Source organism: Poromitra crassiceps, assembly GCF_964638095.1.
Source record: "Poromitra crassiceps genome assembly, chromosome: 16".
NCBI lineage: Eukaryota > Metazoa > Chordata > Actinopteri > Beryciformes > Melamphaidae > Poromitra > Poromitra crassiceps.
The window spans coordinates 19,075,148-19,099,005 of record NC_139645.1 but is presented as its reverse complement, the minus strand read 5'-3'; the positions used below and the strand labels follow the sequence as shown (position 1 = coordinate 19,099,005).

The following is a 23,858-nucleotide window of genomic DNA, read 5'->3' as shown; positions in this document are numbered from 1 at the left end:
ACACACACAGACACACACACACACACACACACACAGACAGACACACACACACACACAGACTGTTTCTCTCTCTCTACTTTTCTGTCACTTGTTGCTTCTCTCTCTCCCTCTTTCTCTCTCCCCCTCTCTTTAAGCCACTTTCTGTTTCTCCCTCTTTCTCTCTCCCTCTCTTTCTGTCTGTCTTTCTGTCTCAAATGTCATTTGATGACATTTTGTGTGGAAGCTGTGTGCTCAAAATGTCACGCAAAGGCACAATAATAATTGAGCTAAAACTTAATAATTCACCATAATGTAATTAAACCAAATAAAATAAAGATCATAACGTAATGAGAATCCAATAATGTGATAAAATCTTGACCCTGTAACATAATGTAATCTTTGCTCATATAGGCTAATAACTTATGTTATTGCTATTTCACATTACAGGCCTGATAACAGCATAATGCAACCAGTTAATGGCTGTGGTCGGTGCATGCAGTGCTTAACATAATAAAACACATCAGGCTCATATAAATAACTGTAAGCTACTCATCTTATCTAACTCAATTCATACACATTTATTATTTGTATTGTTTATTTTCTGCCAGTTTCTCTCATTTCTCTGAGTTGTTGGTCTTTCATCCAGCTGGAGAGAGGCTGGCTGTGTTTCTGCTTTAACTTCATGGTTGTATGTAGGCTATATTGTGCATGTGTTGTTATATGTTGTGTGAATAAAAGAAAAAAATATACGATTAAATAAAACATGCAGTTTTCAGTAAGGTCACCTTTGGGACAATGGAATCTGTTCTCTTTAAGATGAGGGTTTGTGTGGTGCAATGTCGCCCTCTGGTGGATTAAACAGGTCACGCTACAGCATGTGTGCAGGCTGGCTGGCTTTGTTGTTTCTACTCTGAAAGTAAAGGAGCTCCTCCACGAGATGGAGTAGCTCTGTTAGCGCGCGCGCGAGAGAGAGAGAGCGAGAGTCTCGCGCACACTAGAGAGAGAGAGACTCGCGCAGTCTCTCCAGTGCGCGCGTCTCTCTCTCTCTCTCTAGTGCGCACGAGTCTCTCTCTCTCTCTCTCTCCTTCAGTCTCAACCTGCTTTACTGGCTTGTTGACAATAACATTCCTGTGTTGCCAAAGTGAACGGATGAAAAAGAGAATCAATAAAAGACAAATATATTTGAGGGAAATCCAAACAAAGAAATAGAAGATAGAAAAGGATCAAAGTACATCAAGTGAGCATAAGATTGTCAAGACAAAGTATACAGTGAGTCATGTGTCATATAAATCCATACAAACAATGCAGACTACATGAACATATACATGACATCATATGAGAGCAGAGACAGAAGACAGTTTGTAATAATTCTGTGATGTAAAGTTCTACATTGTTGCTGTTATGATGTCAGCAGAGACACATTTAGCTGCTAAGTGCTTCACATGAGTACTTAGTGCTTAGTAGATACTGTACATGAAGGCCAATCAGAGGCTCAGTCACATCTTCAACCAATCACACACTAATGTCAATCAACAGTTACATGTTCCTTGATTTTCATCACTCAACTGATTTAACAACAGAGCAATAATACACTGCTTTATTTAAAGACAACAATAATGACATATTCAAGTCAACAAGTTCTGTTTCAAACTATACACATCAAACATTCTTCATTTAATGTTGATCATTTTCAGACTAAAATGTCTGTTCTTGTTGCATGTGATGTTAAAACTCTGACACACACACACACACACACACACACACACACACAATGAACTTGCATCCAAACACTATTGTGACTTTAGGTGTTTGTGTTTGGTCACATTGTGTTTCTGTCTCACTCCTCTATCTGACACAGAGACACTGAGTTACCAGGCCAGTATAACCTAAACACAGGGTAAAGTGGTTCAGTGAATGAAGAGTGGAAAGTGTGGAGGTGAATCAGTTTGTCAGAGGAAACTGTGTAGAAGGACAGAGACCCAGCAGGCCAGTCAAGATACACTGCGACTCTGTTAGAGAGAAAGGAGCGGGGGGGAGGCATGTCTGTGTGTCTGTTATTGTGTGAGGCAGTGTAACGATCATCAGAGCAGGTCAGACTCCAGGACTTTTCATTCCTTCCAAGCCAGCAGTCATCACTCCCTCCTCTCCTGCTGATTCCTCTGTAAGTCACTCCTATATTAACCACTCCTTTCCTCTCCAGCTCCCAGTAACAGCGACCAGTCAGACCATCTCTACACAGCAGCTGTTGATAGTAGTCAAATCTCTCTGGGTGATCAGGATATGGCTGCTTCTCTCTCACCCTCGTCACCTTTCTGTTGTCTTCAGACAGGAGGAGCTCTCTGTGTGCTGTGTTTGGGTCCAGTGTGAGATCACAGGCATCTGATGAGACAACAAGACTCGTTACAGCAGCAGCTTCTCATCTAATAAACATGTTTGTTTGTTGATTTATTGACAGTTAATTTCTCAGCAGTTTGATGATGTCACATGATGTCAGCCATCTTCCTGACTCACAGGATGTGAATGAATGGACGTCACAGACTGTGCTGTAGATGCACTTTCCTTCTCACTAGTTGAATTTAAATTGAAGTCTTTAATGGGTAAATGTACCTTTTCTTTTTTTTTTCTCTCCCGGAGAGTATAAAGACTCTTATCTCCAGGTTTTCCTTTAAGATCGCCTTGAAAAAATGGCTGGTTGGTTCCCAAATGGGTTCCTAACCTTTTATTTTCTCTGTCTCCTGTATGCTTGCAGCATTTGAACCCCTGGTAGGTCTTTGGTTTATTTTATGAGCTGCTCTCTCTTTTTATTTATTGATTGGTGTATTTTTGTTGTTGTATAATCATTCAAATGAATGATTGATGTTGAGTAGTGTTGCTTAATGTATTTGTTGTTTATGTTGCCTGCGCACACACACACTCACACACACTCACACACACACACACACACACACACACACACACACACACACTCACACACACACACACACACACACACACACACGCACACACGCACGCGCGCGCACGCTCACACATGCACACATACACTCACTCCACTTGTCCCATACAAAGGACCACAATGGAAACAAGCCAAAGGGCTTTATTGTGTTTGCTTTGTTTTTATGAATCAAACTAAATACACACTTACATTTAATCACAGCTTCACGGCTTTTCAACCACTGCACTCCACCATGTTCCACACTGGAGGAATAAACAGGGAAGAAGTCAGACCAACAGATTCTCTTTGATGATGGAAACATGGACATTTATTAAGCTTCAATATGAACGATTTCCACTCATATCCTCCATTAAACATGAAATATATTCCTCATCTTCTCAGTATGACAGAGAAAATGTGTGTGACTCCCAGCCTTCTAGCAGATGTTGTCTCTTCATACCTGAGAGTCTTCAGTCTCCAGGTTGGATCCTCCAGTCCAGCAGAGAGGAGCTTCACTGAGGCTTCTGGATGATTGTAGCTCAGGTCCAGCTCTCTCAGATGGGAGGGGTTGGAGCTCAGAGCTGAGGCCAGAGAAGCACAGCCTTCCTCTGAGAGCTGACAGTGAGACAACCTACACACACACACACACACACACACACACACACACACACACACACACACACACACACACTTTAATGGGGTCTGCAGCCGGAAAGTTGGAACTTTTGGAGAAACACAACCTGACGTCACACTGCAGTGGCCAATCATGGCAACGCCCACACACACACACACACACACACACACACACACACACACTGTGTCTCTCTCTATCTACTTATTTTTTTCTGTCACTTGTTGCTTCTCTCTCTCCCTCTCTTTCGCTCTCTCTTCCTCTCCCTCCCTCACTTTCTCTCTCCCTCTCTCCCCCCTCTCTTTCTCTCTCTCCTTCTCTCTCTATTTCTCTCTCCCCCTCTTTCTCTCTCTCATTCTCCCTCTCTCTCTCCCCCTCTCTTTCTCTCCCTCGCTCTCTTTCTGTCTCTCCCTCTCTTTCTGTCCCTCTCTCTCCCTCTATTTCTCTCTCCCTCTTTCTCTCTCTCCCTCCCACTCTTTCTCTCTCCCTCCCTCTCTGTCTCTCCCTCCCTCCCTCTCTTTCCCTCTCCCATCTCTTTCTGTCTCTCCCTCTCTTTCTCTCCCTTCCTCTCTTTCTCTCCCTCCCTCTCTTTCTCTCCCTCCCTCCCTCTCTTTCACTCGCTCCCTCCCTCTCTTTCCCTCTCCCGTCCTCTTTCTCTCTCATATCTCTTTCTCTCTCTCCCTCTCTTTCTCTCCCTCCCTGTTTCTGTCACTCCCTCTCTTTCTATCGTTGCCCCTCTTTCTCTCTCCCTCTCCTTTTCTCCCTCCCTCTCGTTCTCTCTCCCTCCCTCTTTCTCTCCCTCCCTCTCCCCCCCCCTTTTCTTTCTTTCTCTCCCTCCCTCTTTCTCTTTCTCTCCCTCTCTTTATCTATATCTCTCCCCCTCCCTCTTTCTCTCTCCCTCCCTCTCTTTCTCTCCCACCTCTCCTTCTCTATATCCCTCTCTCTCTCTTTCTCTTTCTCTCTTTGGTACACTTAACATCATTAGCACCAGAGACCATGCAGGGGAAAAGGGGCTTAGTTATGATTGGAATATGTCAAGCAAAGGGCTGGAGGTCACTATTGTGTCACAGAAGGAGGTTCATCAGGGCAGCTGTTGGTGGTGAGAGGCTGCATTCATAACAAGCTTTTTGTTTTTGTTCATATTGATGCTTATAGGGAGAGAGAGAGGTGCTGTTTGCTGCCCTAAGGCAGGAGCTCCATTCACCTTATGTTCCAACACAGGGGTCAGCCACTTACTTCCTATTGTGTTGACACTTCCTGTGACAGTACAGTACTAGTGAGCAGGTAAAACAGAACACTTCCTGTGACAGTACAGTACTAGTGAGCAGGTAAAACAGAACACTTCCTGTGACAGTACAGTACTAGTGAGCAGGTAAAACAGAACACTTCCTGTGACAGTACAGTACTAGTGAGCAGGTAAAACAGAACACTACCTGTGACAGTACAGTACTAGTGAGCAGGTAAAACAGAACACTTCCTGTGACAGTACAGTACTAGTGAGCAGGTAAAACAGAACACTACCTGTGACAGTACAGTACTAGTGAGCAGGTAGTCTCGCTAGCCAGCCTCTCTTCCTTTCTGTCAGAGAGTCTGGCGTCGCGGAAACAGGCAACGGGAATCAGCCCGCCCCTACTCTAAAGCTGCTCTCCCATTCGAGCGGCTGTTTCGGTGGCAGCAGGATATCCGCTCCCCCGCTTGCAAGCTCTGTCACGCTCTGTCATTGGCTCCGACCATATGTCAATCAGAGCGGCTTCCGCTGTGTGTCGCTGTAAATGCTCCCGGCTGCCGAACAACGCTAACTAGCTAGCGTAGAAAGCTAACGGCAGAAATCTATGGGCTAACTCGTTGCTACACGCTGAAAATGGCAAGTTTTGAAGAAGATATGGATTGTGCAATAAAGAAGGCCTGCTCGGCACTTTCGGTGGATGGTTGTAAAGATATCCAGAGAATATGTTTAGAACATTTGCTGTCTAACAGTGACGTTCTTGCATGTTTACCCACTGGTTATGGAAAAAGTTTCATCTTCCAGGCATGGCCTATCATCTACGGTGAACTAGCACGGATAAACCCAGATAGATGGCGTGAAAATCCGATGGTTTTGGTAGTCTCTCCCTTGATCGCGATAATGGAGGACCAGGTCAAAACCCTGCTTTCAAGGGGGGTTTCTGCAGCCTACGCCGGGCAAGATCCAGACTTGGACGAGAAAATAGCTGCTGGCGAGTACTCCATTGTATACGGATCAGCTGAGACATTCGTTGGACAAGATAAATGGAGAGCGATCCTGCAAACGACGACGTTTCGTGAGCGATTGGTGGGGATAGCTGTGGACGAAGTACATACGGCGATCCACTGGTAAAAACAATTACAATTAACCATCTATGCAGTACATTTATATAGATAACGTGTTGTGTGAAACTTACACTAGCTAAGTCAATGATCACAATCACTCAAATGTAGCCAGCAATTATCATTTCATCCATAAACATTGCCAAAGCACAATCTTGTTAAAAAAAATACTGTGTACAATTTGTAGTAGCTACTTAACACTAAATTGCAAAACCTAAACTTCCGATTCAGTATCATCTACTTTAGAACCCCATTCAAGGCAGACGTACTTAACCACTGCATCAATGTTATTTCTCCATTTGGTTAATCACTCTGTCTTTGTATTTACAGGGGAGAAGGACAGGGGAGTGAGGCTCCTTTCAGAGAGTGGTGTGGAAAAATTGGTGAACTGAGATCCCTTTTGCCCACTTCTGTGCCCCTCCTGGCAATAACTGCAACAGCCTCCAAAGCCATGAGACAGAAGCTGAGGAAAAATCTTGGAATGCAACAATGTTTAGAGCTTGTTAAAAGCCCGAGCAGGGACAACATCAGACTTGCTACCAAAAAAGTCTCCTCTGATCCAGCCAACACTTTTGCCTGGCTTTGCAGGGAGCTGGAAAGCCAGGGGCCCACAACAGAAAAGGTGGTAATATACTGCAAGAGTATAGCAGAGTGCTCACTGTTGTACTCTGATGTTTTCAAACTTACATTGGGGAAGCATGCATGTTATCCAGTAGGTGCCAAAGATGTTTCAGCAAATAGACTGGTGGACATGTATCATTCAGAGACACCAGAAGACGTCAAACTGCATATACTGAACTCGCTCAAAGACCCATTGTCTGTTCTCAGAGTTGTAATTGCGACTACAGCACTCGGAATGGGTGTTGATTTTAAGGGTGTCAACCATGTTGTCAACTATGGGCCCCCAAGAAACATTGAGGCCTACATGCAAGCCTTTGGGAGGGCAGGGCGAGATGGGTGTCAGGCACATTCAGTTATCTTATACCACGGCAGACAGCTACAAGGCTTATCGGATGAAATGCTCCAGTATGTCTCTGAAAGAAAACGGTGCATGAGAGTCAAACTGCTGCAGCTGTTTGATGGTGAGAAAACAAAGCCTCTTGAACCCAAACATGCATGTTGTAGCTCCTGTGCATTATATTGTGACTGTCTCGATACCTGTGATGGACGTGCAAGTCCACTAGAGAAACATGCAGGGGATGGGCTTGTAAAAGAAAGAACTGTTACAGATGAACAGAGAAACATTCTTCAGGAATGCTTAGAGAGCATAACACATGACATGCCGCAGCAAGGTGTTTTTGGAGCAGTCTCTGTTTATTCCACTCAACAAGCTGAAAGCCACACAGGAGCACATATTGTCAAAGAAGTGCTTGAGTCAAGCAGCAGACTTTTCACATTGGTGGATGTATTTTGCAATGTGCAAGTTTTTAAGGTTGCTGAGGCACAGGCGATATTGAACATTGTGTCACAGGTGTTCGGAGATACAGAGGAGGAACACTTTGAGGAGGAGGACAGCTTGAGTGGTCTTGATGTATTTGGAAACATGACATTGTTTTAAAAAGGCTTCTCAGTGCTCCACGACTAGTCACGGTTTCCACATACTTTTTGTTAGTAAATAGTTTTTACACAGCACAGTTGAGAAGTGTTAACACAAGAAAGCCTCTCTTTTTTATTGTCTGAGGTCCTGTAAAGCCTGCTACTTCTATTCATATACGAGGGATCAGTCTAGCAGCATTTTGGTAAACAAACCGCATCACTGGGTAGCAATTGAACCCTATGGAGCCTGAGCTTTGGGAGGCTTGTGTGTCTCACTCTAGCCGGCTGACTCGGTTTACATTTTAGAAACTGCGACAGTTCACACAACTTCAACACAACTTTAACACGACATGCATAATTATAAATCATCCTCTTGAGCTAATTCTGCTCTCACACAGAATGTCAAAATATAAGCGATGTGACGTTTAGTTTTTGAGATATTAACGTTTGTTTGGCACACCTCATACTAGTTAACTACCACAGGGTTACACATTTCTGGGTGGCAGTGACATCACGCTGATATATTCTATAGAGGGGGGAATGCTGTAATTCAGTTTTATGGTCTGCCAATGTTTAGGAAATAAAGACATTACTATTTAAAATTCACATGTGTTTTACAAGATGTACAAAATTTGGCCATCACAGAAACAGAAAAATCTTTGGTTATTGTAATAGATGTGTGTACATTGTGTGATTATTTACATTTAACGTGTTTCCACACATGCAAGCCTTTTTTTGTGGGCTCCTGTAAAAGCTGCTAGTTTTCCTAGAGAGGGAAAAATGCTGTTTCTCTTATCTTTGCTTTTCCTAATTTTTTGAAAATAAAGACATTGCTATTTCTAATTCAGTGTTTATGTGTTTTATAAGACGTCTAATATTTGGTCAACACAAACTTGTTTTTATGCTGAGCATATGTACATCAGCCAATATCAGATATTGGCCATAACAGCAATCTTAACACTGGTTATCGCTACAGATCCTAACATCGGTATAGAACCACCAATTCAAGATTCAAGATTTTTATTGTCACTCCATGGTACAAGTATCACGTGTGAAATTCTTGTGCTGTGGACTCCGTTTACGACATAGTACAAATATAAGGCATGTGCGTGCAACAACAATAAGCAACATGGCAATAAGCAATAGGCTATAAGCAATAAGCAGCAATAAGGCAATATAGTGATAAGACAAGTCCGAGACAGTGGCATATTCACTGCACATGGGTGCACATGTCATGTGCATACGTTAGACGTGCTTAAACATTTTAAATTCGACGTATTTGACATACAGGTGCAAATAGATTAACAACGATTCTGAACAACGTTCTACAAGAGCCACATACAGCTAATAAATCGTCTGTGGTTTTAACGGGTGCAGTGAGCCCCTCCAGCGCTAAAGTAAATGTAGGCTTCGGCTCGTGCGAACTGCTAATGAGGCGATGTCTGTCTTTTCTTCTTTGAAAACTACCATCACACAATCGACATACGTCTTGTATTATTTTGCGAGGAGTGTTAGCTTCTGTCGGTGAGGTCGCCATCTTTATGCCTGTGAGCTCTCCTCCCGTCTAAATGTTCCGCCGACACAAGTTCCACCCCGAAACGATTTTCCAAGGGCACTAACGCTAAGCACCGCCCAAGACGAAGCTGATTGGTTAACCCAAACAGAGCATTTTTTTCGCAATGCCAAAATGGAAACCTGCGATGCCAGACTCTCTGACAGAAAGGAAGAGAGGCTGGCTAGCGAGACTAGTGAGCAGGTAAAACAGAACACTTCCTGTGACAGTACAGTACTAGTGAGCAGGTAAAACAGAACACTACCTGTGACAGTACAGTACTAGTGAGCAGGTAAAACAGAACACTTCCTGTGACAGTACAGTACTAGTGAGCAGGTAAAACAGAACACTACCTGTGACAGTACAGTACTAGCAAAGAGCATGGAAGGAAAGAGACGAAACTCCGGCCATTTTTGGAAACAGAATGCGCCTCGCAGTGGTCAGCTGCGGTAGCGCGGGCCCCTATAATCAGCCTCTCTAAACAGTAACTCAACGGGAGAACACTCTAAATTTCGTGGATTCACATCTTTTCTGGGCGTACTGTAAATCTTGATTGAAGTGGTGTAGTGCAGGGATGTAAAACAACAACCATATTGTGGAAACTAAGCAAAATTTTTCGTTTTTTTCTTTTAGTTTTTTCAAGATAAATAGTAAATGCAAAGGACCCGAGGTTAAAACCACGGCAACACACTTCTGACGGAGTGGACGACAGCCGCATTAGCTATTTATCTTGAAAAAACTAAACAAAGAAAACGAAACATTTTGCTTAGTTTCCACAATATGGTTGTTGTTTTACATCCCTGCACTACACCACTTCAGTCAAGATTTGCAGTACGCCCAGAAAAGATGTGAATCCACGAAATTTAGAGTGTTCTCCCGTTGAGTTACTGTTTAGAGAGGCTGATTATAGGGGCCCGCGCTACCGCAGCTGACCACTGCGAGCCTGTGCGAGGTTCTTTTGGCGCTGTCACGCTTCCAAAAATAAAAAATGGCGGAGGCTGCTGGGCGCTGATGTTGCAATGGGGCAATATGGAGCTTTCAGTTCTTTCCATAAAAGTTCTTTGGTACTAGTGAGCAGGTAAAACAGACGGTGTTTTGAACAGGAAGTCATGACACAACTGGGTCAAGTGGGCGGGGCTACATAGCGTGAATAGGAGAGGAGAAGATTTGAGTTATGGCAGGTGATTGGAACTGCATGATAGACCCCACCATGGATAGGAGAGGGGAGGAGCCCCATCCAGGTGCTGCAGCAGAGACATTGTGAGCAGCTGTGACTTACAGGAGCTGCACTCACTCTCTCTCCCACCACCTTTATCCATGTAAACTGCCTGACATCAGGGTGCTTCACTCTAGAGTGTAGCATTATCAAGTGGAGGAGGAGCTGGTTTGTCAGGATAGACCGGGGCTGCAGCTCAACCTGGCTGAGCTGTGCAGGGACTTGGGTGGGTTCCTGCAGGAGCGAGCAAAGGGGGCGCTGGTGAGGGCTAGGTTCTCCATGCTCAGGGAGATGGAGGCTCCTAGCTCCTTCTGTTTTGGGCTGGAGAGGAGACAGGGCGATGACAGTCGCATGTTTTCACTGCGGTTAGCCGATGGGCTCGTCCTTTACAAGTCCTTTACTTTAGGTTTCAACAACAGAGGCAGTAAAGAAAGGAGATGATGCAATATTCTAGCACAGGATAGAAACTAGATGTGATAAATGTTGGTATCTCAGCTGCTTTCAAAACTCACATCAGCAGGAAAATACAGAGGTCAGGTATTTTCACTGATATTAATGTGCATGTAAAGCCACATTTAAATGGTGGTCTGTTGAACAGTATCAGTAATACTGACCTGAGAGTTGCCAGTCTGCAGTGTGGACTCTCTAGTCCAGCAGAGATCAGCTTCACACCAGAGTCCTGTAAGTCATTCTTACTCAGGTCCAGCTCTCTCAGACTGGAGGACTGGGAGCTGAGAACTGAGCTGAGAACTGAGGCCAGAGCTTTACAGTTTCTCTCTGACAGATTACAGTCACTCAGCCTTAATGGACATGAAAAGATAAGGAAATATTATTATTTGATCATTTCAGTCACACAATCTAAATAAGATATCAAAGCATGAGTTTTGAGGTTAATTGCGGTTTATAGATGAATCAGCATGTTTGTAAACAAACAGATTGGGTATACAGTACTTCCGGGTGCAACTGCCATTTATTTTAAACAGCAGTTCATGGTGAAACCACGCCCTCTTTGAACTCTACCTACTCCTTCATACTTTAAGATAGACACTCTATTCAAACTTTAAACAAGTCACCACATTTAGGACTCACCTTAATTCAGATTTAATTTATCTTTTGTACTGTTTTAGAAATCAGAGTTTAAGTTCATGCTTTTTTCAACCTTTATATGCAGTCTGCCTTGAGTGTCCTTTTTATGGAATTCACACATTTTAAAACTGTGACACTTTACACAACATACACAACTACATACATAACACTCACACTACATACACATCAGACCCTTAACCTACTTCTGCTGTCACTCACCATGTCAAACTATACAGTAGTATGTGATGTGATTTTTATTTTATTTTTTATTTAACCTTTATTTAACCAGGTAAGTCATTAACTCATTGAATGCCATGGACGTCCTTCGACGTCCAATTAAATAGTGACGTAGAGTGCCACGGACGTCCTTCGACGTCCAATGCGTTTTTTGACAGTGGGACGTCGATCAAAGCCTTCCGCAGCTCCTGTACAACTATAGTAGCTATTGGAGGTCTATAACCTATTTTACAGAACCCTTAGGTGGCGACAGTGCTCTCCAGATTACAGAAATGTCAGGAATACACAGCCTGAATTAGCCTTGATGAAAGAGAACCCGCTCATGCTGCAATCCAGAGCCATGTAGATTGTTCTGGCTGCAACTGACGGTGCGTGCGAACACAGTCAATCCGCGCACACAACTGAGTCCTTCTGCCTCTGTCTGTCTGTCAGCATAGTTTCTCCACATGATTAGCCGCTAGAAAAGCAGCAGCGCGACACTGAAAAGCCAAACCTTTCACTGCAGTCCGCGTGTGGCTTCTCCATGTTGCGCTGCCTGGGAGGCGGCGCTTCCCAGGCTTCCTAGAGACGCTTGGTGCGAGGCTGTGTGTTACTAGTGTGGGGAGGAGTTTTCAGCTGAGGGGGGGGAGGGGGGGTGGGGCACGCAGGGCAGGACCATGGGCAGGACACAACTACACCACATCACTACATCAGAAAATATTACCGTATCTAGAGTCAGTGAATGTGCTTGAAATGCTGCATTTCACAAAAGGCTGAATATCTCAGCTTATAATTTGAAATGCCTGAAAACGCTGAAAACAACCTATGTTCTCCGGCTCATAACTAAAGAACGGAAAATGGTATCAATAAACTTTTTTTTGCTGATGATACAATAGAGTCTCCTTGTTCTTTTTGCGTGTTCGGTGTTTACATAGTAATATCACACAATATTCTGTGGGCCTCGAGAAATCACTGAAAACGCTCTGAAAACTCTGGCACTGGGAGCGTCCGTTCTCCAAAAGTGGCTGGCACTCAATGAGTTAAGAACAAATTCTTATTTACAATGGCGACCTGGCAGAAGGCACAACCTTTTGAGGGAAAAAATGTATAGTTTTTGAGATATTAATGGTTGTTTGCCACAGCATTTTAGCTTTATTTCATACTAGTTTCTGCTGCAGTGGCACCAGAAAGGGGCGGTTCTAGGCCTTTTTTGGGTGGGCTTTAGCCCACCCAAAAATAGTCTCAGCCCACCCAAAAAAAAAAAAAAAAAAAATCCCCCCTCTCCAAATCCATGGTGGTCATTAGTAGCAGTTTCTGTTAAAATTATCTTTATTTATTATTTATTTTTGCTTTAAAACTATTTTTTAAAATTTTCTGCTTAACTCATTGAGTGCCAGCCACTTTTGGAGAACGGACGCTCCCAGTGCCAGAGTTTCAGAGCGTTTTCAGTGATTTCTCGAGGCCCACAGAATATTGTGTGATATTACTATGTAAACACCGAACACGCACAAAGAACGAGGAGACTATATTGTATCATCAGCAAAAAAAAGTTTATTGATACCATTTTCCGTTCTTTAGTTATGAGCCGGAGAAGATAGGTTGTTTTCAGCAAAAACAGGCGTTTCAAATTAGAAGCTGAGATATTCAGCCTTTTGTGAAATGAAGCATTTCAAGCACATTCACTGACTCTGAAGCTAATATTTTCTGACCTGAAACATCTGAACAGCACCCACACACCCCTCAACTCCAAACTCCTCCTCCGTGGGAGTGTCTCTGGTGGCTCTGCTCGCTCTGCTGGCTGCTGCGTGTGTCAGGCGAGTCTCTGCTGCCTGCTATGGCAGGCTCTGTTGCCTTACGGATCCACGTTCGGATGGCGGCCGCTCGTCGGGGGAGTCTGGATCGGGCTCGCGTTCGTCTGCGTTTCTGGGGTTTCGGTTGTGAGCTGGGATGAAGCTGCGTCCGATTATAGGCTTTCTGCTGCGCGTTTCAAAGTGCGCGGCTGCACCCAGTCTATTTTCGGAGCGCTCAGCCTTGTGCGCCGGCTCCCGCGACACTGAAAAGCCAAACCATTCTCATGAGAATGGTTTGGCTTTGGTTTTATTTTCTGGCGGCTAATCGTGTGGAGAAACTATGCAGCAGAGACAGAGGGGCTCATTTGTGGGAGCGGATTGACTGCTGTTCGCAGCTAACGTTGGCTCCAGGCAGCCAGAGCAATCTGTGCCGCTCTGGCTCATGCATCGGTTTCTCTTTCATCACGGGGCTTTTTCTGCTTTTTTTCCTCAACTTTCTCTAATCTGGAGAGCACTGTCGCCACCTAATGGGTCCATAAAATAGGTTATACACCTTCAATAGCTACAATATTTTTACAGGAGATGCACGAGGCTTTGATCCACGTCCCACCGTCAAAAAACGCAATTGACGACTTTAGTCGTCTTTGGCACTCTACGTTACTATTCGAATTGACGACTATACTCGTCCTTGGCACTCAATGAGTTAAAGTTCATGAAAAAAAGTGGCATTCTTGTTTTTCCCTACAATCATTTCATAATACCATTTGTAATGCCACCGTTGTAGTGCTGTTGTTAGGGTTAGGGTTACATTTTCTCAGATTTATTGGTGTCTTTCTAGTCACACAATTTAATAGTCAGTGTTTCCCATACACTGATCTATTTGTGGTGGTACACCCTATATAGATTTTGACCCCCACAAATACTGCCACATATTAATTTCAACTAGTTGACTGCAAACTCCTGCTTTAGTGCTTACAGTATATTATTATCTTGTCGGAATTTTATTCCAGCCAATAAGTTAGGAAGTTCCCTTTTGATTTAATTTTACTTTTGTTTTGCCTACAAAGCAAAATGTTACTTTACTTGAAACTCCCCTGAAGTGATTTTGGTATTATGTATGCAAGCATAATTCTACCACAAGTAACCTGTATGCAGAATATATATAGTATATATAGGGAAACAATTATTTTTTCATTGCTGTAAAACCACAGAACGGTAAAGAAGATATTGATGTGTGTAGTTCTTCATAGATCGGGAGCGTACCTATGTTCCCCGGGTCCTATGTTCCCCGTTTTTCACTAACCTCTCCCAGCCCCCACGCCAAACCTAACCTCCCCCCATGCCTAAACCTAACCTCCCCCAGACCCTAACCGAAAACCTAACCTCTCCCACCCCCACGCCTAAACCTAAGGTCGGCATTGCGGCTTCTATGTTCCCCGGTCCCACAAAAACGGGGAACATAGGACCCGGGGAACATAGGACCCGGGGAACATAGGGATGACCTCCATAGATCTAGTCTCTTCATTTTGATCTCAAAGTGCACCAGCTTGATCCATTTTTACTTGAAACTGTACAAAATTTTCTTACGGGGGGGCATGCCCCCGGACCCCCCTAGGGGTTCAGCGGTCCATGACCTTTGGGTGGGCTGAGCCCACCCAAAGGTCTGATGCTAAAACCGCCCCTGCCAGGAAGTACTTTGCTGTTGTTGTGATGTCACAGTGATTCATCCTATATGACGTTTGAACACAATAAAAGTCTGAAAATCTGATGTAAAACTTGCAGGTCAACCTTTACAGAGTCAGGAATACTGACCTGAGATACACTGTTTTGAGAGTACAGACCTTAGTTTGGAGAAATGTGTCAAATAAATTAGAAAAACTGTAAATCAAAATCTTACCTGAGAGTCTCCAGTCTACAGTGTGGACTCTCCAGCCCAGCAGACAGAAGCTTCACAACTGAATCTTGCAGCTGGTTCTTACTCAGGTCGAGCTCTCTCAGATGGGAGAGGTTGGACTTCAGAGCTGAGGCCAGGACTTCACAGTGAGTCTCTGAGAGTCCAAAGCCAGAAAGTCTGTGATCACAGATTTAATGTAAGATTAGTTGTATGAAAGCAGAGTTGAGACTAATCCCCCATCAAAACATACACAGCAGACTACTACTACTTCATAAAAAAAGTGATGAACATGTAATATCACAAAGCAAAGCACAACAGAATGTACAGGACGCCTAAGCTTCACAGGCAGTTAATTTTAAATTCTGCTAAAACAACACAGGATTAACATGACACTCGATGAACACAACAATAACACTGTCCACAGGAAAATATTGCTGTCTGTTGTGATAAAATGTAGGTTTCCAAAACGTTTTAAGCACAGCCTCTTAAAGGACGTGGGGCCCTATCTCCCCAAAAGCGCTAATTTAGCGTTTGCGCTCATTTAACGCCGTGTGCAATGCAAATTGGGGGCGGGCACAAGCGCATGCCTGTTATAATTGTACTGGGCATAGGCGTGCCACATGCCAAAGCAGGCGTTTCAGCGCTAAAATGTGGGGATAGATGGGATTATCCCTATCGTCAGCAGCGCGCAATTACTTTGCGCTAAGAGCTTTGAAAAGGACCTCTTACGCGCTAAATACCTCGCTGCGGTGGGAGCTCACTAATCTCCGTGCAGCACAGCGCAGTGCAAAGTAAAATTCCTATTGGATATGTCATTACGCACAGCCCTGCCACGCCAGGACCTCAAATTATGCTGCTAAAATTGGGTATTAGCAGATAATTCAGTGAGGCAATCAACTATAACTCACTGAGAAACTTTTATCACATCGCAAAGAGGGAAATGAATTGAGAAAACTTGTTGGACAATGGACATAGGCTATTTACCTTCATAACCCGGAGGGTCGTTGGCACCACAGACGATCTGTCAATAAGCTCTCTCTGTCCTCGCACGAGTGACTACACTCTATGAAGCATGGAGAAAATTACAGCATATTGCATGCCTCGCGCAAACAGCCATTGCGAGACGGGAATCTGATTGGTTTTGATTGACGTAATGCCCAGCATTGCCTGGCCGCACCCGTGAATTTTCGTGCGCAGATGATTTTGGCACGGCTCTAATTTGCGCCTGCGACACGTGCCGTGAACGTTTCGCATCCCCGGTGAGAATTGCATCCCCAACATATTTCGGGGCTGTTTTAACTTAGAAATCAGGGAGGTCACGTCTAACAGACAATTATATCACTTTTAAACAGTTACATTTCTGTATAAATCATTACAATTATGCTCCCGTGAGGTGGGGATGCTTTTTTTTACACTCATAACACATAACACCTGGACAGCGGACTGCAATCTTCCCTGCTTTAAGGCACGCGCAAACAGGTGTGCAAGCGCTATTAGGGGATAGCGCCTGTACGAAGATAGGGCCCAAGGTGTTTTTAATACACTGCTTACCATCAACAAATCCTATGAAAATAACAAAATCAACAATGCTTTACTCTCGTTACTTTCCATCTACCATTTTTAGCCATCAACCAGGAAGTCATTTGCTCCAATTAAACACATGGCTTCATTGGGCACAGGCTACATGGACGAGATTTATTGCTAACACAATTATTGCTGATTTTGTTATTTTCATAGAATCTTTTGATGATTAACAATGCATTGAAAACACTGGCCTTATCCTTTAATTCCTGCACTCCTTGGCTGGTTTGTATTAAGCGTTCAGCCCAGGGCTCGACACTAACTTTTTTCATCATCGTCCCAGAACCGTCCCAAAATAAACCATCCCGAATTTAAAGCCTTTGTTTTTGTTATGACTGTGTCGTTTGTTTTTCTTCTTTTCTTTGAGATTTATATAGTTTATATGTAGACTCGTCAATGGACTGAGAGTCCGGTCCATTTTCCTCGTCTTTAGCTATTTCCGTGACATACTTCCTGGTTGCGGGTGTTTATCTTGTTGTCGACAGTGTCTTTGGCTCAGTCTTTCCCAGGTGCAGCTGGTTGGAGATTTGAGTGGACTGATTACATGCTACAGTTGCTGATTGGATAGCAGCCCTGTCTGTCTGCCTACATAGGGGACTCATTCCAACATGGCAACAGAGTTGTACTGGAGTGTGAGACCTGTACCCTCTCATCCGTGCACTTACACCTTGTGTCATTCAATTGTTTTTTTTTCTTTGTGCATTTTGGTCTTTATTTCTAAATCATGTTTCTTTCTTTGTGTGTTGCAGGAACGAGGCGCTACCTGTTGTGTTGGAGAACAGCAGTGCCGACTGAGGGGTTAACATCAGGTAATAGTGAAGGCGGCGGCCTGCTGGACCAGATTTCCCTGTCAGTAGAGCGTCCTCGTTCCTCTTTTTTTACATTTTTGAGCAATAAACCATTTATGTTGCAAATTTGATACTTGTTTCTGTGCATTTCATGTTACGGTCCTAACCTTAGAGTTTTCTACATTATTTGTTTTTTTTCTTTGTTTTTTAATCAAAGTTACATTATTATTTGTTAAAATCATTCAAAGTGACCTTTAACAAAAATAAATAATTTACACCGACCCATATATCTGCTTCCAGCGGATGTACCCGCCTTATATCCGTTGGGAACTATTGGACTCTGATGGTCCCGCCTGATGGCCTGACCAAGTTTCACTTTGTGTTTTGACCAACTTTCTTCCTGCATAAAGTAAAGACTGCTAGGTGGGAGCATTTGCAAATTGTGGGAGCCAACGTGTCCGTTTTTAGGAGACTACAGGCTCTATCTTGGTACAGGCGATATCCCCCATTTGCGCTTGCGCACCTGTTTGAGCGTGCCTTAAGGCAGGGAAGATAGCGGTCTGCCTTGCGCATTTTGTCCAGGTGTTATGCTGAGTTTTGCAGCCCCGCTCGGCAGCAGCTAAACGCATCCCCACCTCACGGGAGCATAATTGTAATGATTTATAAAGAAATGTAACTGTTTAAAAGTGATATAATTGGGTAGACGTGACCTCCCTGATTTCTAAGTTAAAACAGCCCCGAAATATGTTGGATGCAATTCTCAGCGGGGATGCGGAAACGATCACGGCACGTGCCGCAGGCGCAAATTAGAGATGTGCCAAAATCATCTGCGCCCCAAAATGCCTGCGCAAACGGAATTTGGGCGACTATTACTACTAGCCACTATTCAAGGGTGTGGCCAGGCAATGCCTGGGCGTTACATTAATAAAACCAATCGGATTCCCGTCTCGCAATCGCTGTTTGCGCGAGGCATGCAATATGCTGTAATTCTCTCCATGCGTAATAGAGTGGACTCACTCGTGCCGAGGACAGAGAGAGATGGAGAGAGCTTATTGACAGATCGTCTGTAGTGCCAACAACCCTCCGGGTTGTGAAGGTGAATAGCCTATGTCCATTGTCCAACAGGTTTTCTCAATTAATTTCCATCTTGGTGATGTGATAAAAGTTTCTCAGTGAGTTAGTTGATTGCCTCACTGAATTATCTGCTAATACCCAATTTTAGCAGCAGAATTTGATGTCCTGGTGAGGCAAGGCTGTGCCTAATGACATATCCAAAAATAATTTTACTCTGCGCTGCGCTGCATGGAGATGCACTCAAGCACAACGGGGTATTTAACGTGTAAGAGGTGCTTTTAAAAGCTCTTAGCGCAAAGTAATCCCCACATTTTTGCGCTCAAACACCTAGTTTGGCATGTGGCACTATATGTCCAGTACAATTATAACAGGCATGCGCTTGTCCACGGCCCCAATTTGCATTGCACGCAGCATTAAACAAGCGCAAACGATAAATTACCGCTTTTGCAAAGATGGGGCCCTACATCTGGACTAACCGAGCCTCTCTGCAGTTCCTCACAGCTGGGAACAGTCTGCTTCGTCCCTCATTTGATGTGTTGTAGGCGTTCGGGTCGAACACATCCAGAACCTCCTCTGACATCTGCAGCATGTAGGCCAGAGCTGAGCAGTGGACCATAGAGAGTTTCTTCTTTGACTTGTTCTTTGACTCCAGGAACTTTTGCATCTCCTGTTGTACTGAGTGGTGGTTCATCTCCATCAAACAGTGGAAGATGTTGATGCTTCTGTCAGGAGATATATTGGGAGTATTGGTCTTCTTCAGGTGGCTGATGGCTCTCTGGATGCTGTCTGGACTGCTCTCTGTCTGACCCAGCAGGCCTCCTAAGAGACTCTGGTTAGACTCCAGTGAGAGGCCATGAAGGAAGCGGACAAAAAGGTCCAGGTGGCCATTTTTACTCTTCAGGGCTTTGACCAAGGCTTTCTTCAGGAAGACATCAAGGGATTGATCACATTTATGCCAGTCTTCTCCCAGGAATGTGCTCAGTACGTTCTCTGCCCTGTTTGTGTAACAGTGGAACATGTAGACTGCAGCAAGAAACTCCTGGATGCTCAGATGAACAAAGCAGTAGACCGTCTTCTGGAAGAGCACACACTCTCTTTTGAAGATCTCTGTGCACACACCTGAGAACACCATGGCCTCACTGACATCAAGACCACACTCCTCCAGCTCTTCTTGGTAGAACAGGAGGTTGCCTGTCTGCAGATGATCAAACGCCAGCTTCCCCAGCTTCAGAAGAACGTCCCTGTCAGTCTCCATCAGCTGCTGTTGACTCATCTCATGGCTCTCATCATACTTCTGCTTCTTCCTCTCTGTCTGAACCAGCAGGAAGTGTGAGTACATCTCAGTCAGGGTCTTGGGCAGCTCTCCTCTCTGGTGTGTAGTCAACATGTGCTCCAGAACTGTACCAGTGATCCAACAGAAGACTGGGATGTGGCACATGATGTGGAGGGTCCTGGATGCCTTGATGTGTGAGATGATTTTGCTGGACAGCTCCTCATCAGTGGATCTCCTCCTGAAGTACTCCTCCTTCTGGGGGTCAGTGAACCCTCGTACCTCTGTCACCCTGTCAACACATGTAGGAGGGATCTGATTGGCTGCTGCAGGTCTGGAAGTTATCCAGAGGAGAGCCAAGGGAAGCAGATTGCCCTTGATGAGGTTTGTCAACAGCACATCTACTGATGATACCTGTGTGACATCAGACACAACCTCATTGTTGTGGAAATCCAATGGAAGTCTGCTTTCATCCAGGCCATCAAAGATGAACACAACTTTACAGACAGAGAGCTTCTCTGCTGTCACCCTCTGTAAGGTTGGATGGAAAACATGGAGCAGCATGAGAAGACTGTACCGCTCATCTCTGATCAAGTTCAGCTCCCGGAACGAAAGCAGAATCACAAGAATGACGTCTTGATTTTCCAAGCCCTCTGCCCAGTCCAGAGTGAACTTATGCACCGAGAAGGTTTTTCCAATTCCAGCAACACCATTCGTCAGAACTACTCTGATGTGTGTCTCTTGGTCAGGTAATGGTTTAAAGATGTCGTGGCACTTGATCTGAGTGTCATGGAGAGTCTTCATCTTGGATGCTGTCTCCAGCTGCCACACCTCATGTTGGGTATTAACCTCTTCACTCTGTCCCACTGTGATGTAGAGTGCAATGTAGATCCTATTGAGGGGAGTTCCAATTCCTGCTTCAGCTGTTCCTTCTGTCACAAAGTCATATCTCATTATCAGACTGATCTTATGAACGTCTAAAACCTCCTGCAAAACGCCGTCCGCTGGAAGAGAAGAAAGAGTAAGAAATGTGTTTAACAAACAATAGCATTATTGTTTCCTGGTTTTAGAAATGGTGACAACAGTAGACAGAATGGCAGTCTTACATTGTGCAATGCTGGTTTGACTGGGTGTCTGCAGTCCAGATCTTGTTCTGGACCTTTTTCTACACTGGGGACAGGCGGAGTCTCCTGATGAACCGGACTGGGCCCAGTATGAGGTGATGCACTGTCTGCAGAACCTGTGTCCACAGCTGGTAGAGACTGGATCCCTCAGGACCCAATGACACAATGCACAGCAGGACAGCTGCTGCTTCACAACACCTAGACTCCTCTTCCTCATTCTGTGGGGATAAAGGCAATTTATTATCCCTGATCAGATGAAGATCTAACAAACAAACAAAATTTAACAAAAGTTTGAACAATTTTTGTTCAAATTGTAAAACTATTAAAATATTTTGCCCAGACTATCTTTATAGATGCTCAGACAGCATCGTGCTGCCATCACATATAAAGTTTATTTTCACATGTATCTGTTGTCATAGTTGTAGTTTAATCAGTGGAGTCAACATTGCATACCCATCATGGATAAATGTCACTGTGGTGATCATGGATGAATGCAACATTGTAACAGTTTTTCTGGTTTGTTTCATATGTAATTATCATTAATGAATGTTCAGCTCAATACAAACAACACACAGTCCTATTACATCAACACAGTGTCTGACAGTCATTGGTAAATAAATAAGTACCATTCTTGATCACCTCTGACTACAGATAGTGTTAGCAGGGCACAGACATTGATCACAGCAGTTAGGGTAGATACGATGGTACAGTTCCATTACATTACATCTACAGTATCAACCACTGTCTGTGTTTACATATCAAACACAAACGGTGTCAAACACAAACACCGTATGACTGAAAATTGGCTTTTCAACAATGATGGGAGGTTTTGGTGTTTAAACTATTTCCTGTGGGCGTGTCTTATGCGTGTGGCCAGCAGTGAGCTGTTGTGTCAACAACGTCAGTCTGATATCAGATTTTTTTTTGTATTCTGTACCTTGTTTTTATACTTGCCTTATAACATCTAGGGACAAACATTGCAAACTAGCTTAGGCTATAAATGTCAGGATATATAACAAAGACTGTTTCATGTGAATGCTCTATGTTTATGTATCTGTCCCTATAGAAATAAACTTTTCAATCAATCAATTTGTGAATTACGTCAGTATCGGCACCCCATACCGATATTGGATCATTCCCATCTCTAAGTCAAGGTCAAGGTCAAGGTTACTTTATTTGTACCCATAGGTAGATTTGGTTGCAGGGAGAGTCACTACATTTTAAAAAGGCACAGACAATAGACAGTAGACAGACATAAAAGTGCCAAGTGCCATAGTTCCAAACATCATCATTTTTTATTTTGTTTATTTTGTTTAAAGCCCCAATCAGTAAGATTTTTGACATTTTTTACTGAAATATAACTGCTTTTTAGTCACAGGACATGGTAGATTGACTTTTAACACATTCACTGCCAGCCGTTTTTTTTTTACTGTAGGTAGGTTCTGCCAGAGGGTTTTTTTGAGGATTCTGGCTCATCTTTCGAGACCCGAGGATTCTTTTCTGCTAAGATTTTGTGAACACACAATATCTCAAAAGAACTAATAGAATGTGTGCTTTCTCTGTCTAAAAGAGTTAGTTTGTAGAGTTAGTAGTTATGTAAGCATTAGCAGTTGAATACAGCATGGTTTCAGCGTCAGAAAAATTATTCTGAGATAAACGGCTTTTTGTGAAATTCGATAGAACAGTCACTTTAACCATTCATTTTTGGCATCAGTAAGACGTCAGACATCTAAACAATAGTTTTGAACAGTAATTTCCTCCATAACAGCAGGAAACCCCCCTCTGCTTCCAACTCCTCCCTCCATGTGTGTCTTCTTGGCTGCAGCGGCCGTGTCACAAGCTCGTTGCTGCTGCTCCTGTAACCTGGCGTCACCAGGCTCATTGCTTTGCTGCTGCTGTGCCTGTCTGCGCGGCCGCTCTTTGAGGAAGTCTGGATGGACTCGCTCGTTACTTGGAGTTTTGGTTGAGAGCTTTGATGAAGCTTTTGCGATTCTGGTCATATTTATGCTGCGTGTTTCAAAGTGTGTTCCACCCGTAATCTATTATGCAAATTTGCAATCCCGCACCGCCAGCAATCAGCGCGAAAACGAAAGCGTTTTCGCCAATCCATTTTCATGAGAATGGCTTGATCACACTGCTTTTTGCTTGCCTTCCTCTAGTCAGGAGAGCACTGTCGCCACTTAGTGGGTCGGTGGAATGGGTTGTACACGTTCGGTAGCTCCAATAATTTTATAGGAGACGTGGGGGGCATTGATCCACGTAGCACCGTAAAAAAAAAATTTTTTTTTTTTGACGTCTCAACTCGTCATTGGCAGTGAACCGTTGGAATTTTTTTGACGAGTCAACTCGCCATTGGCAGTGAACGTGTTAATATGGAGACCCTCGTCTTTATTCATCCCACACCGCCCTCCATTGGCCAGCACTGGGACTAAGCAGTTTGTCTGTCACGTCCCGTAGCAAGAAAAAAGAAAAAAGAAAACCATGCGCGCATGCGCTGTACAGCGGAAGCGCTGTGTTCATGAAAACGAGGAAGTAACTCGATTCGGATTTGCTACGAAAATGATGTTTCACGGAACTATGGATTATTATTTCATCACGTGGTGAGTACCCGATGTCAAAACATGTACATAGAGCTTCTGGCGCTGTGTTTTGTTGACTTTGAACGGCGATATCGTTATCGATACTAATGCACGCAGAGGGCGCAGTGGAAAACTTACTGAGTGGGGCTTTAAATATGTAAGAAAACATTGGGGCCCAGAGATTTGCGTCATGAACACAGTCCTCTCATATTGTGATGCAACAGTGAAGGAAACTATCTTAAATCACACAACAGAACATTTTCC

At 43.9% G+C, this 23,858-nt stretch overlaps 2 protein-coding genes across 2 annotated transcripts in view; both read right to left on the bottom strand.

Annotated features, from left to right (window-relative positions):
* LOC310791493 (NACHT, LRR and PYD domains-containing protein 12-like) overlaps positions 1–23,858 on the bottom strand; it is a gene marked incomplete at its 5' end in the record, with an annotated part of 113,488 nt that overhangs the window by 83,505 nt on the left and 6,125 nt on the right. The window lies entirely within an intron of this gene.
* Positions 1,743–21,232, bottom strand: LOC310791093 (NLR family CARD domain-containing protein 3-like; the record flags this gene model as incomplete). The annotated part of the gene is made up of 7 exons (XM_083652795.1): positions 1,743–2,358; positions 3,122–3,174; positions 3,372–3,542; positions 10,807–10,992; positions 15,182–15,355; positions 19,098–20,895; positions 20,998–21,232. The coding sequence occupies 7 exons, from the start codon at positions 21,230–21,232 to the stop codon at positions 1,817–1,819; spliced, it is 3,159 nt and encodes a 1,052-aa protein (XP_083508921.1). The 3' UTR covers positions 1,743–1,816.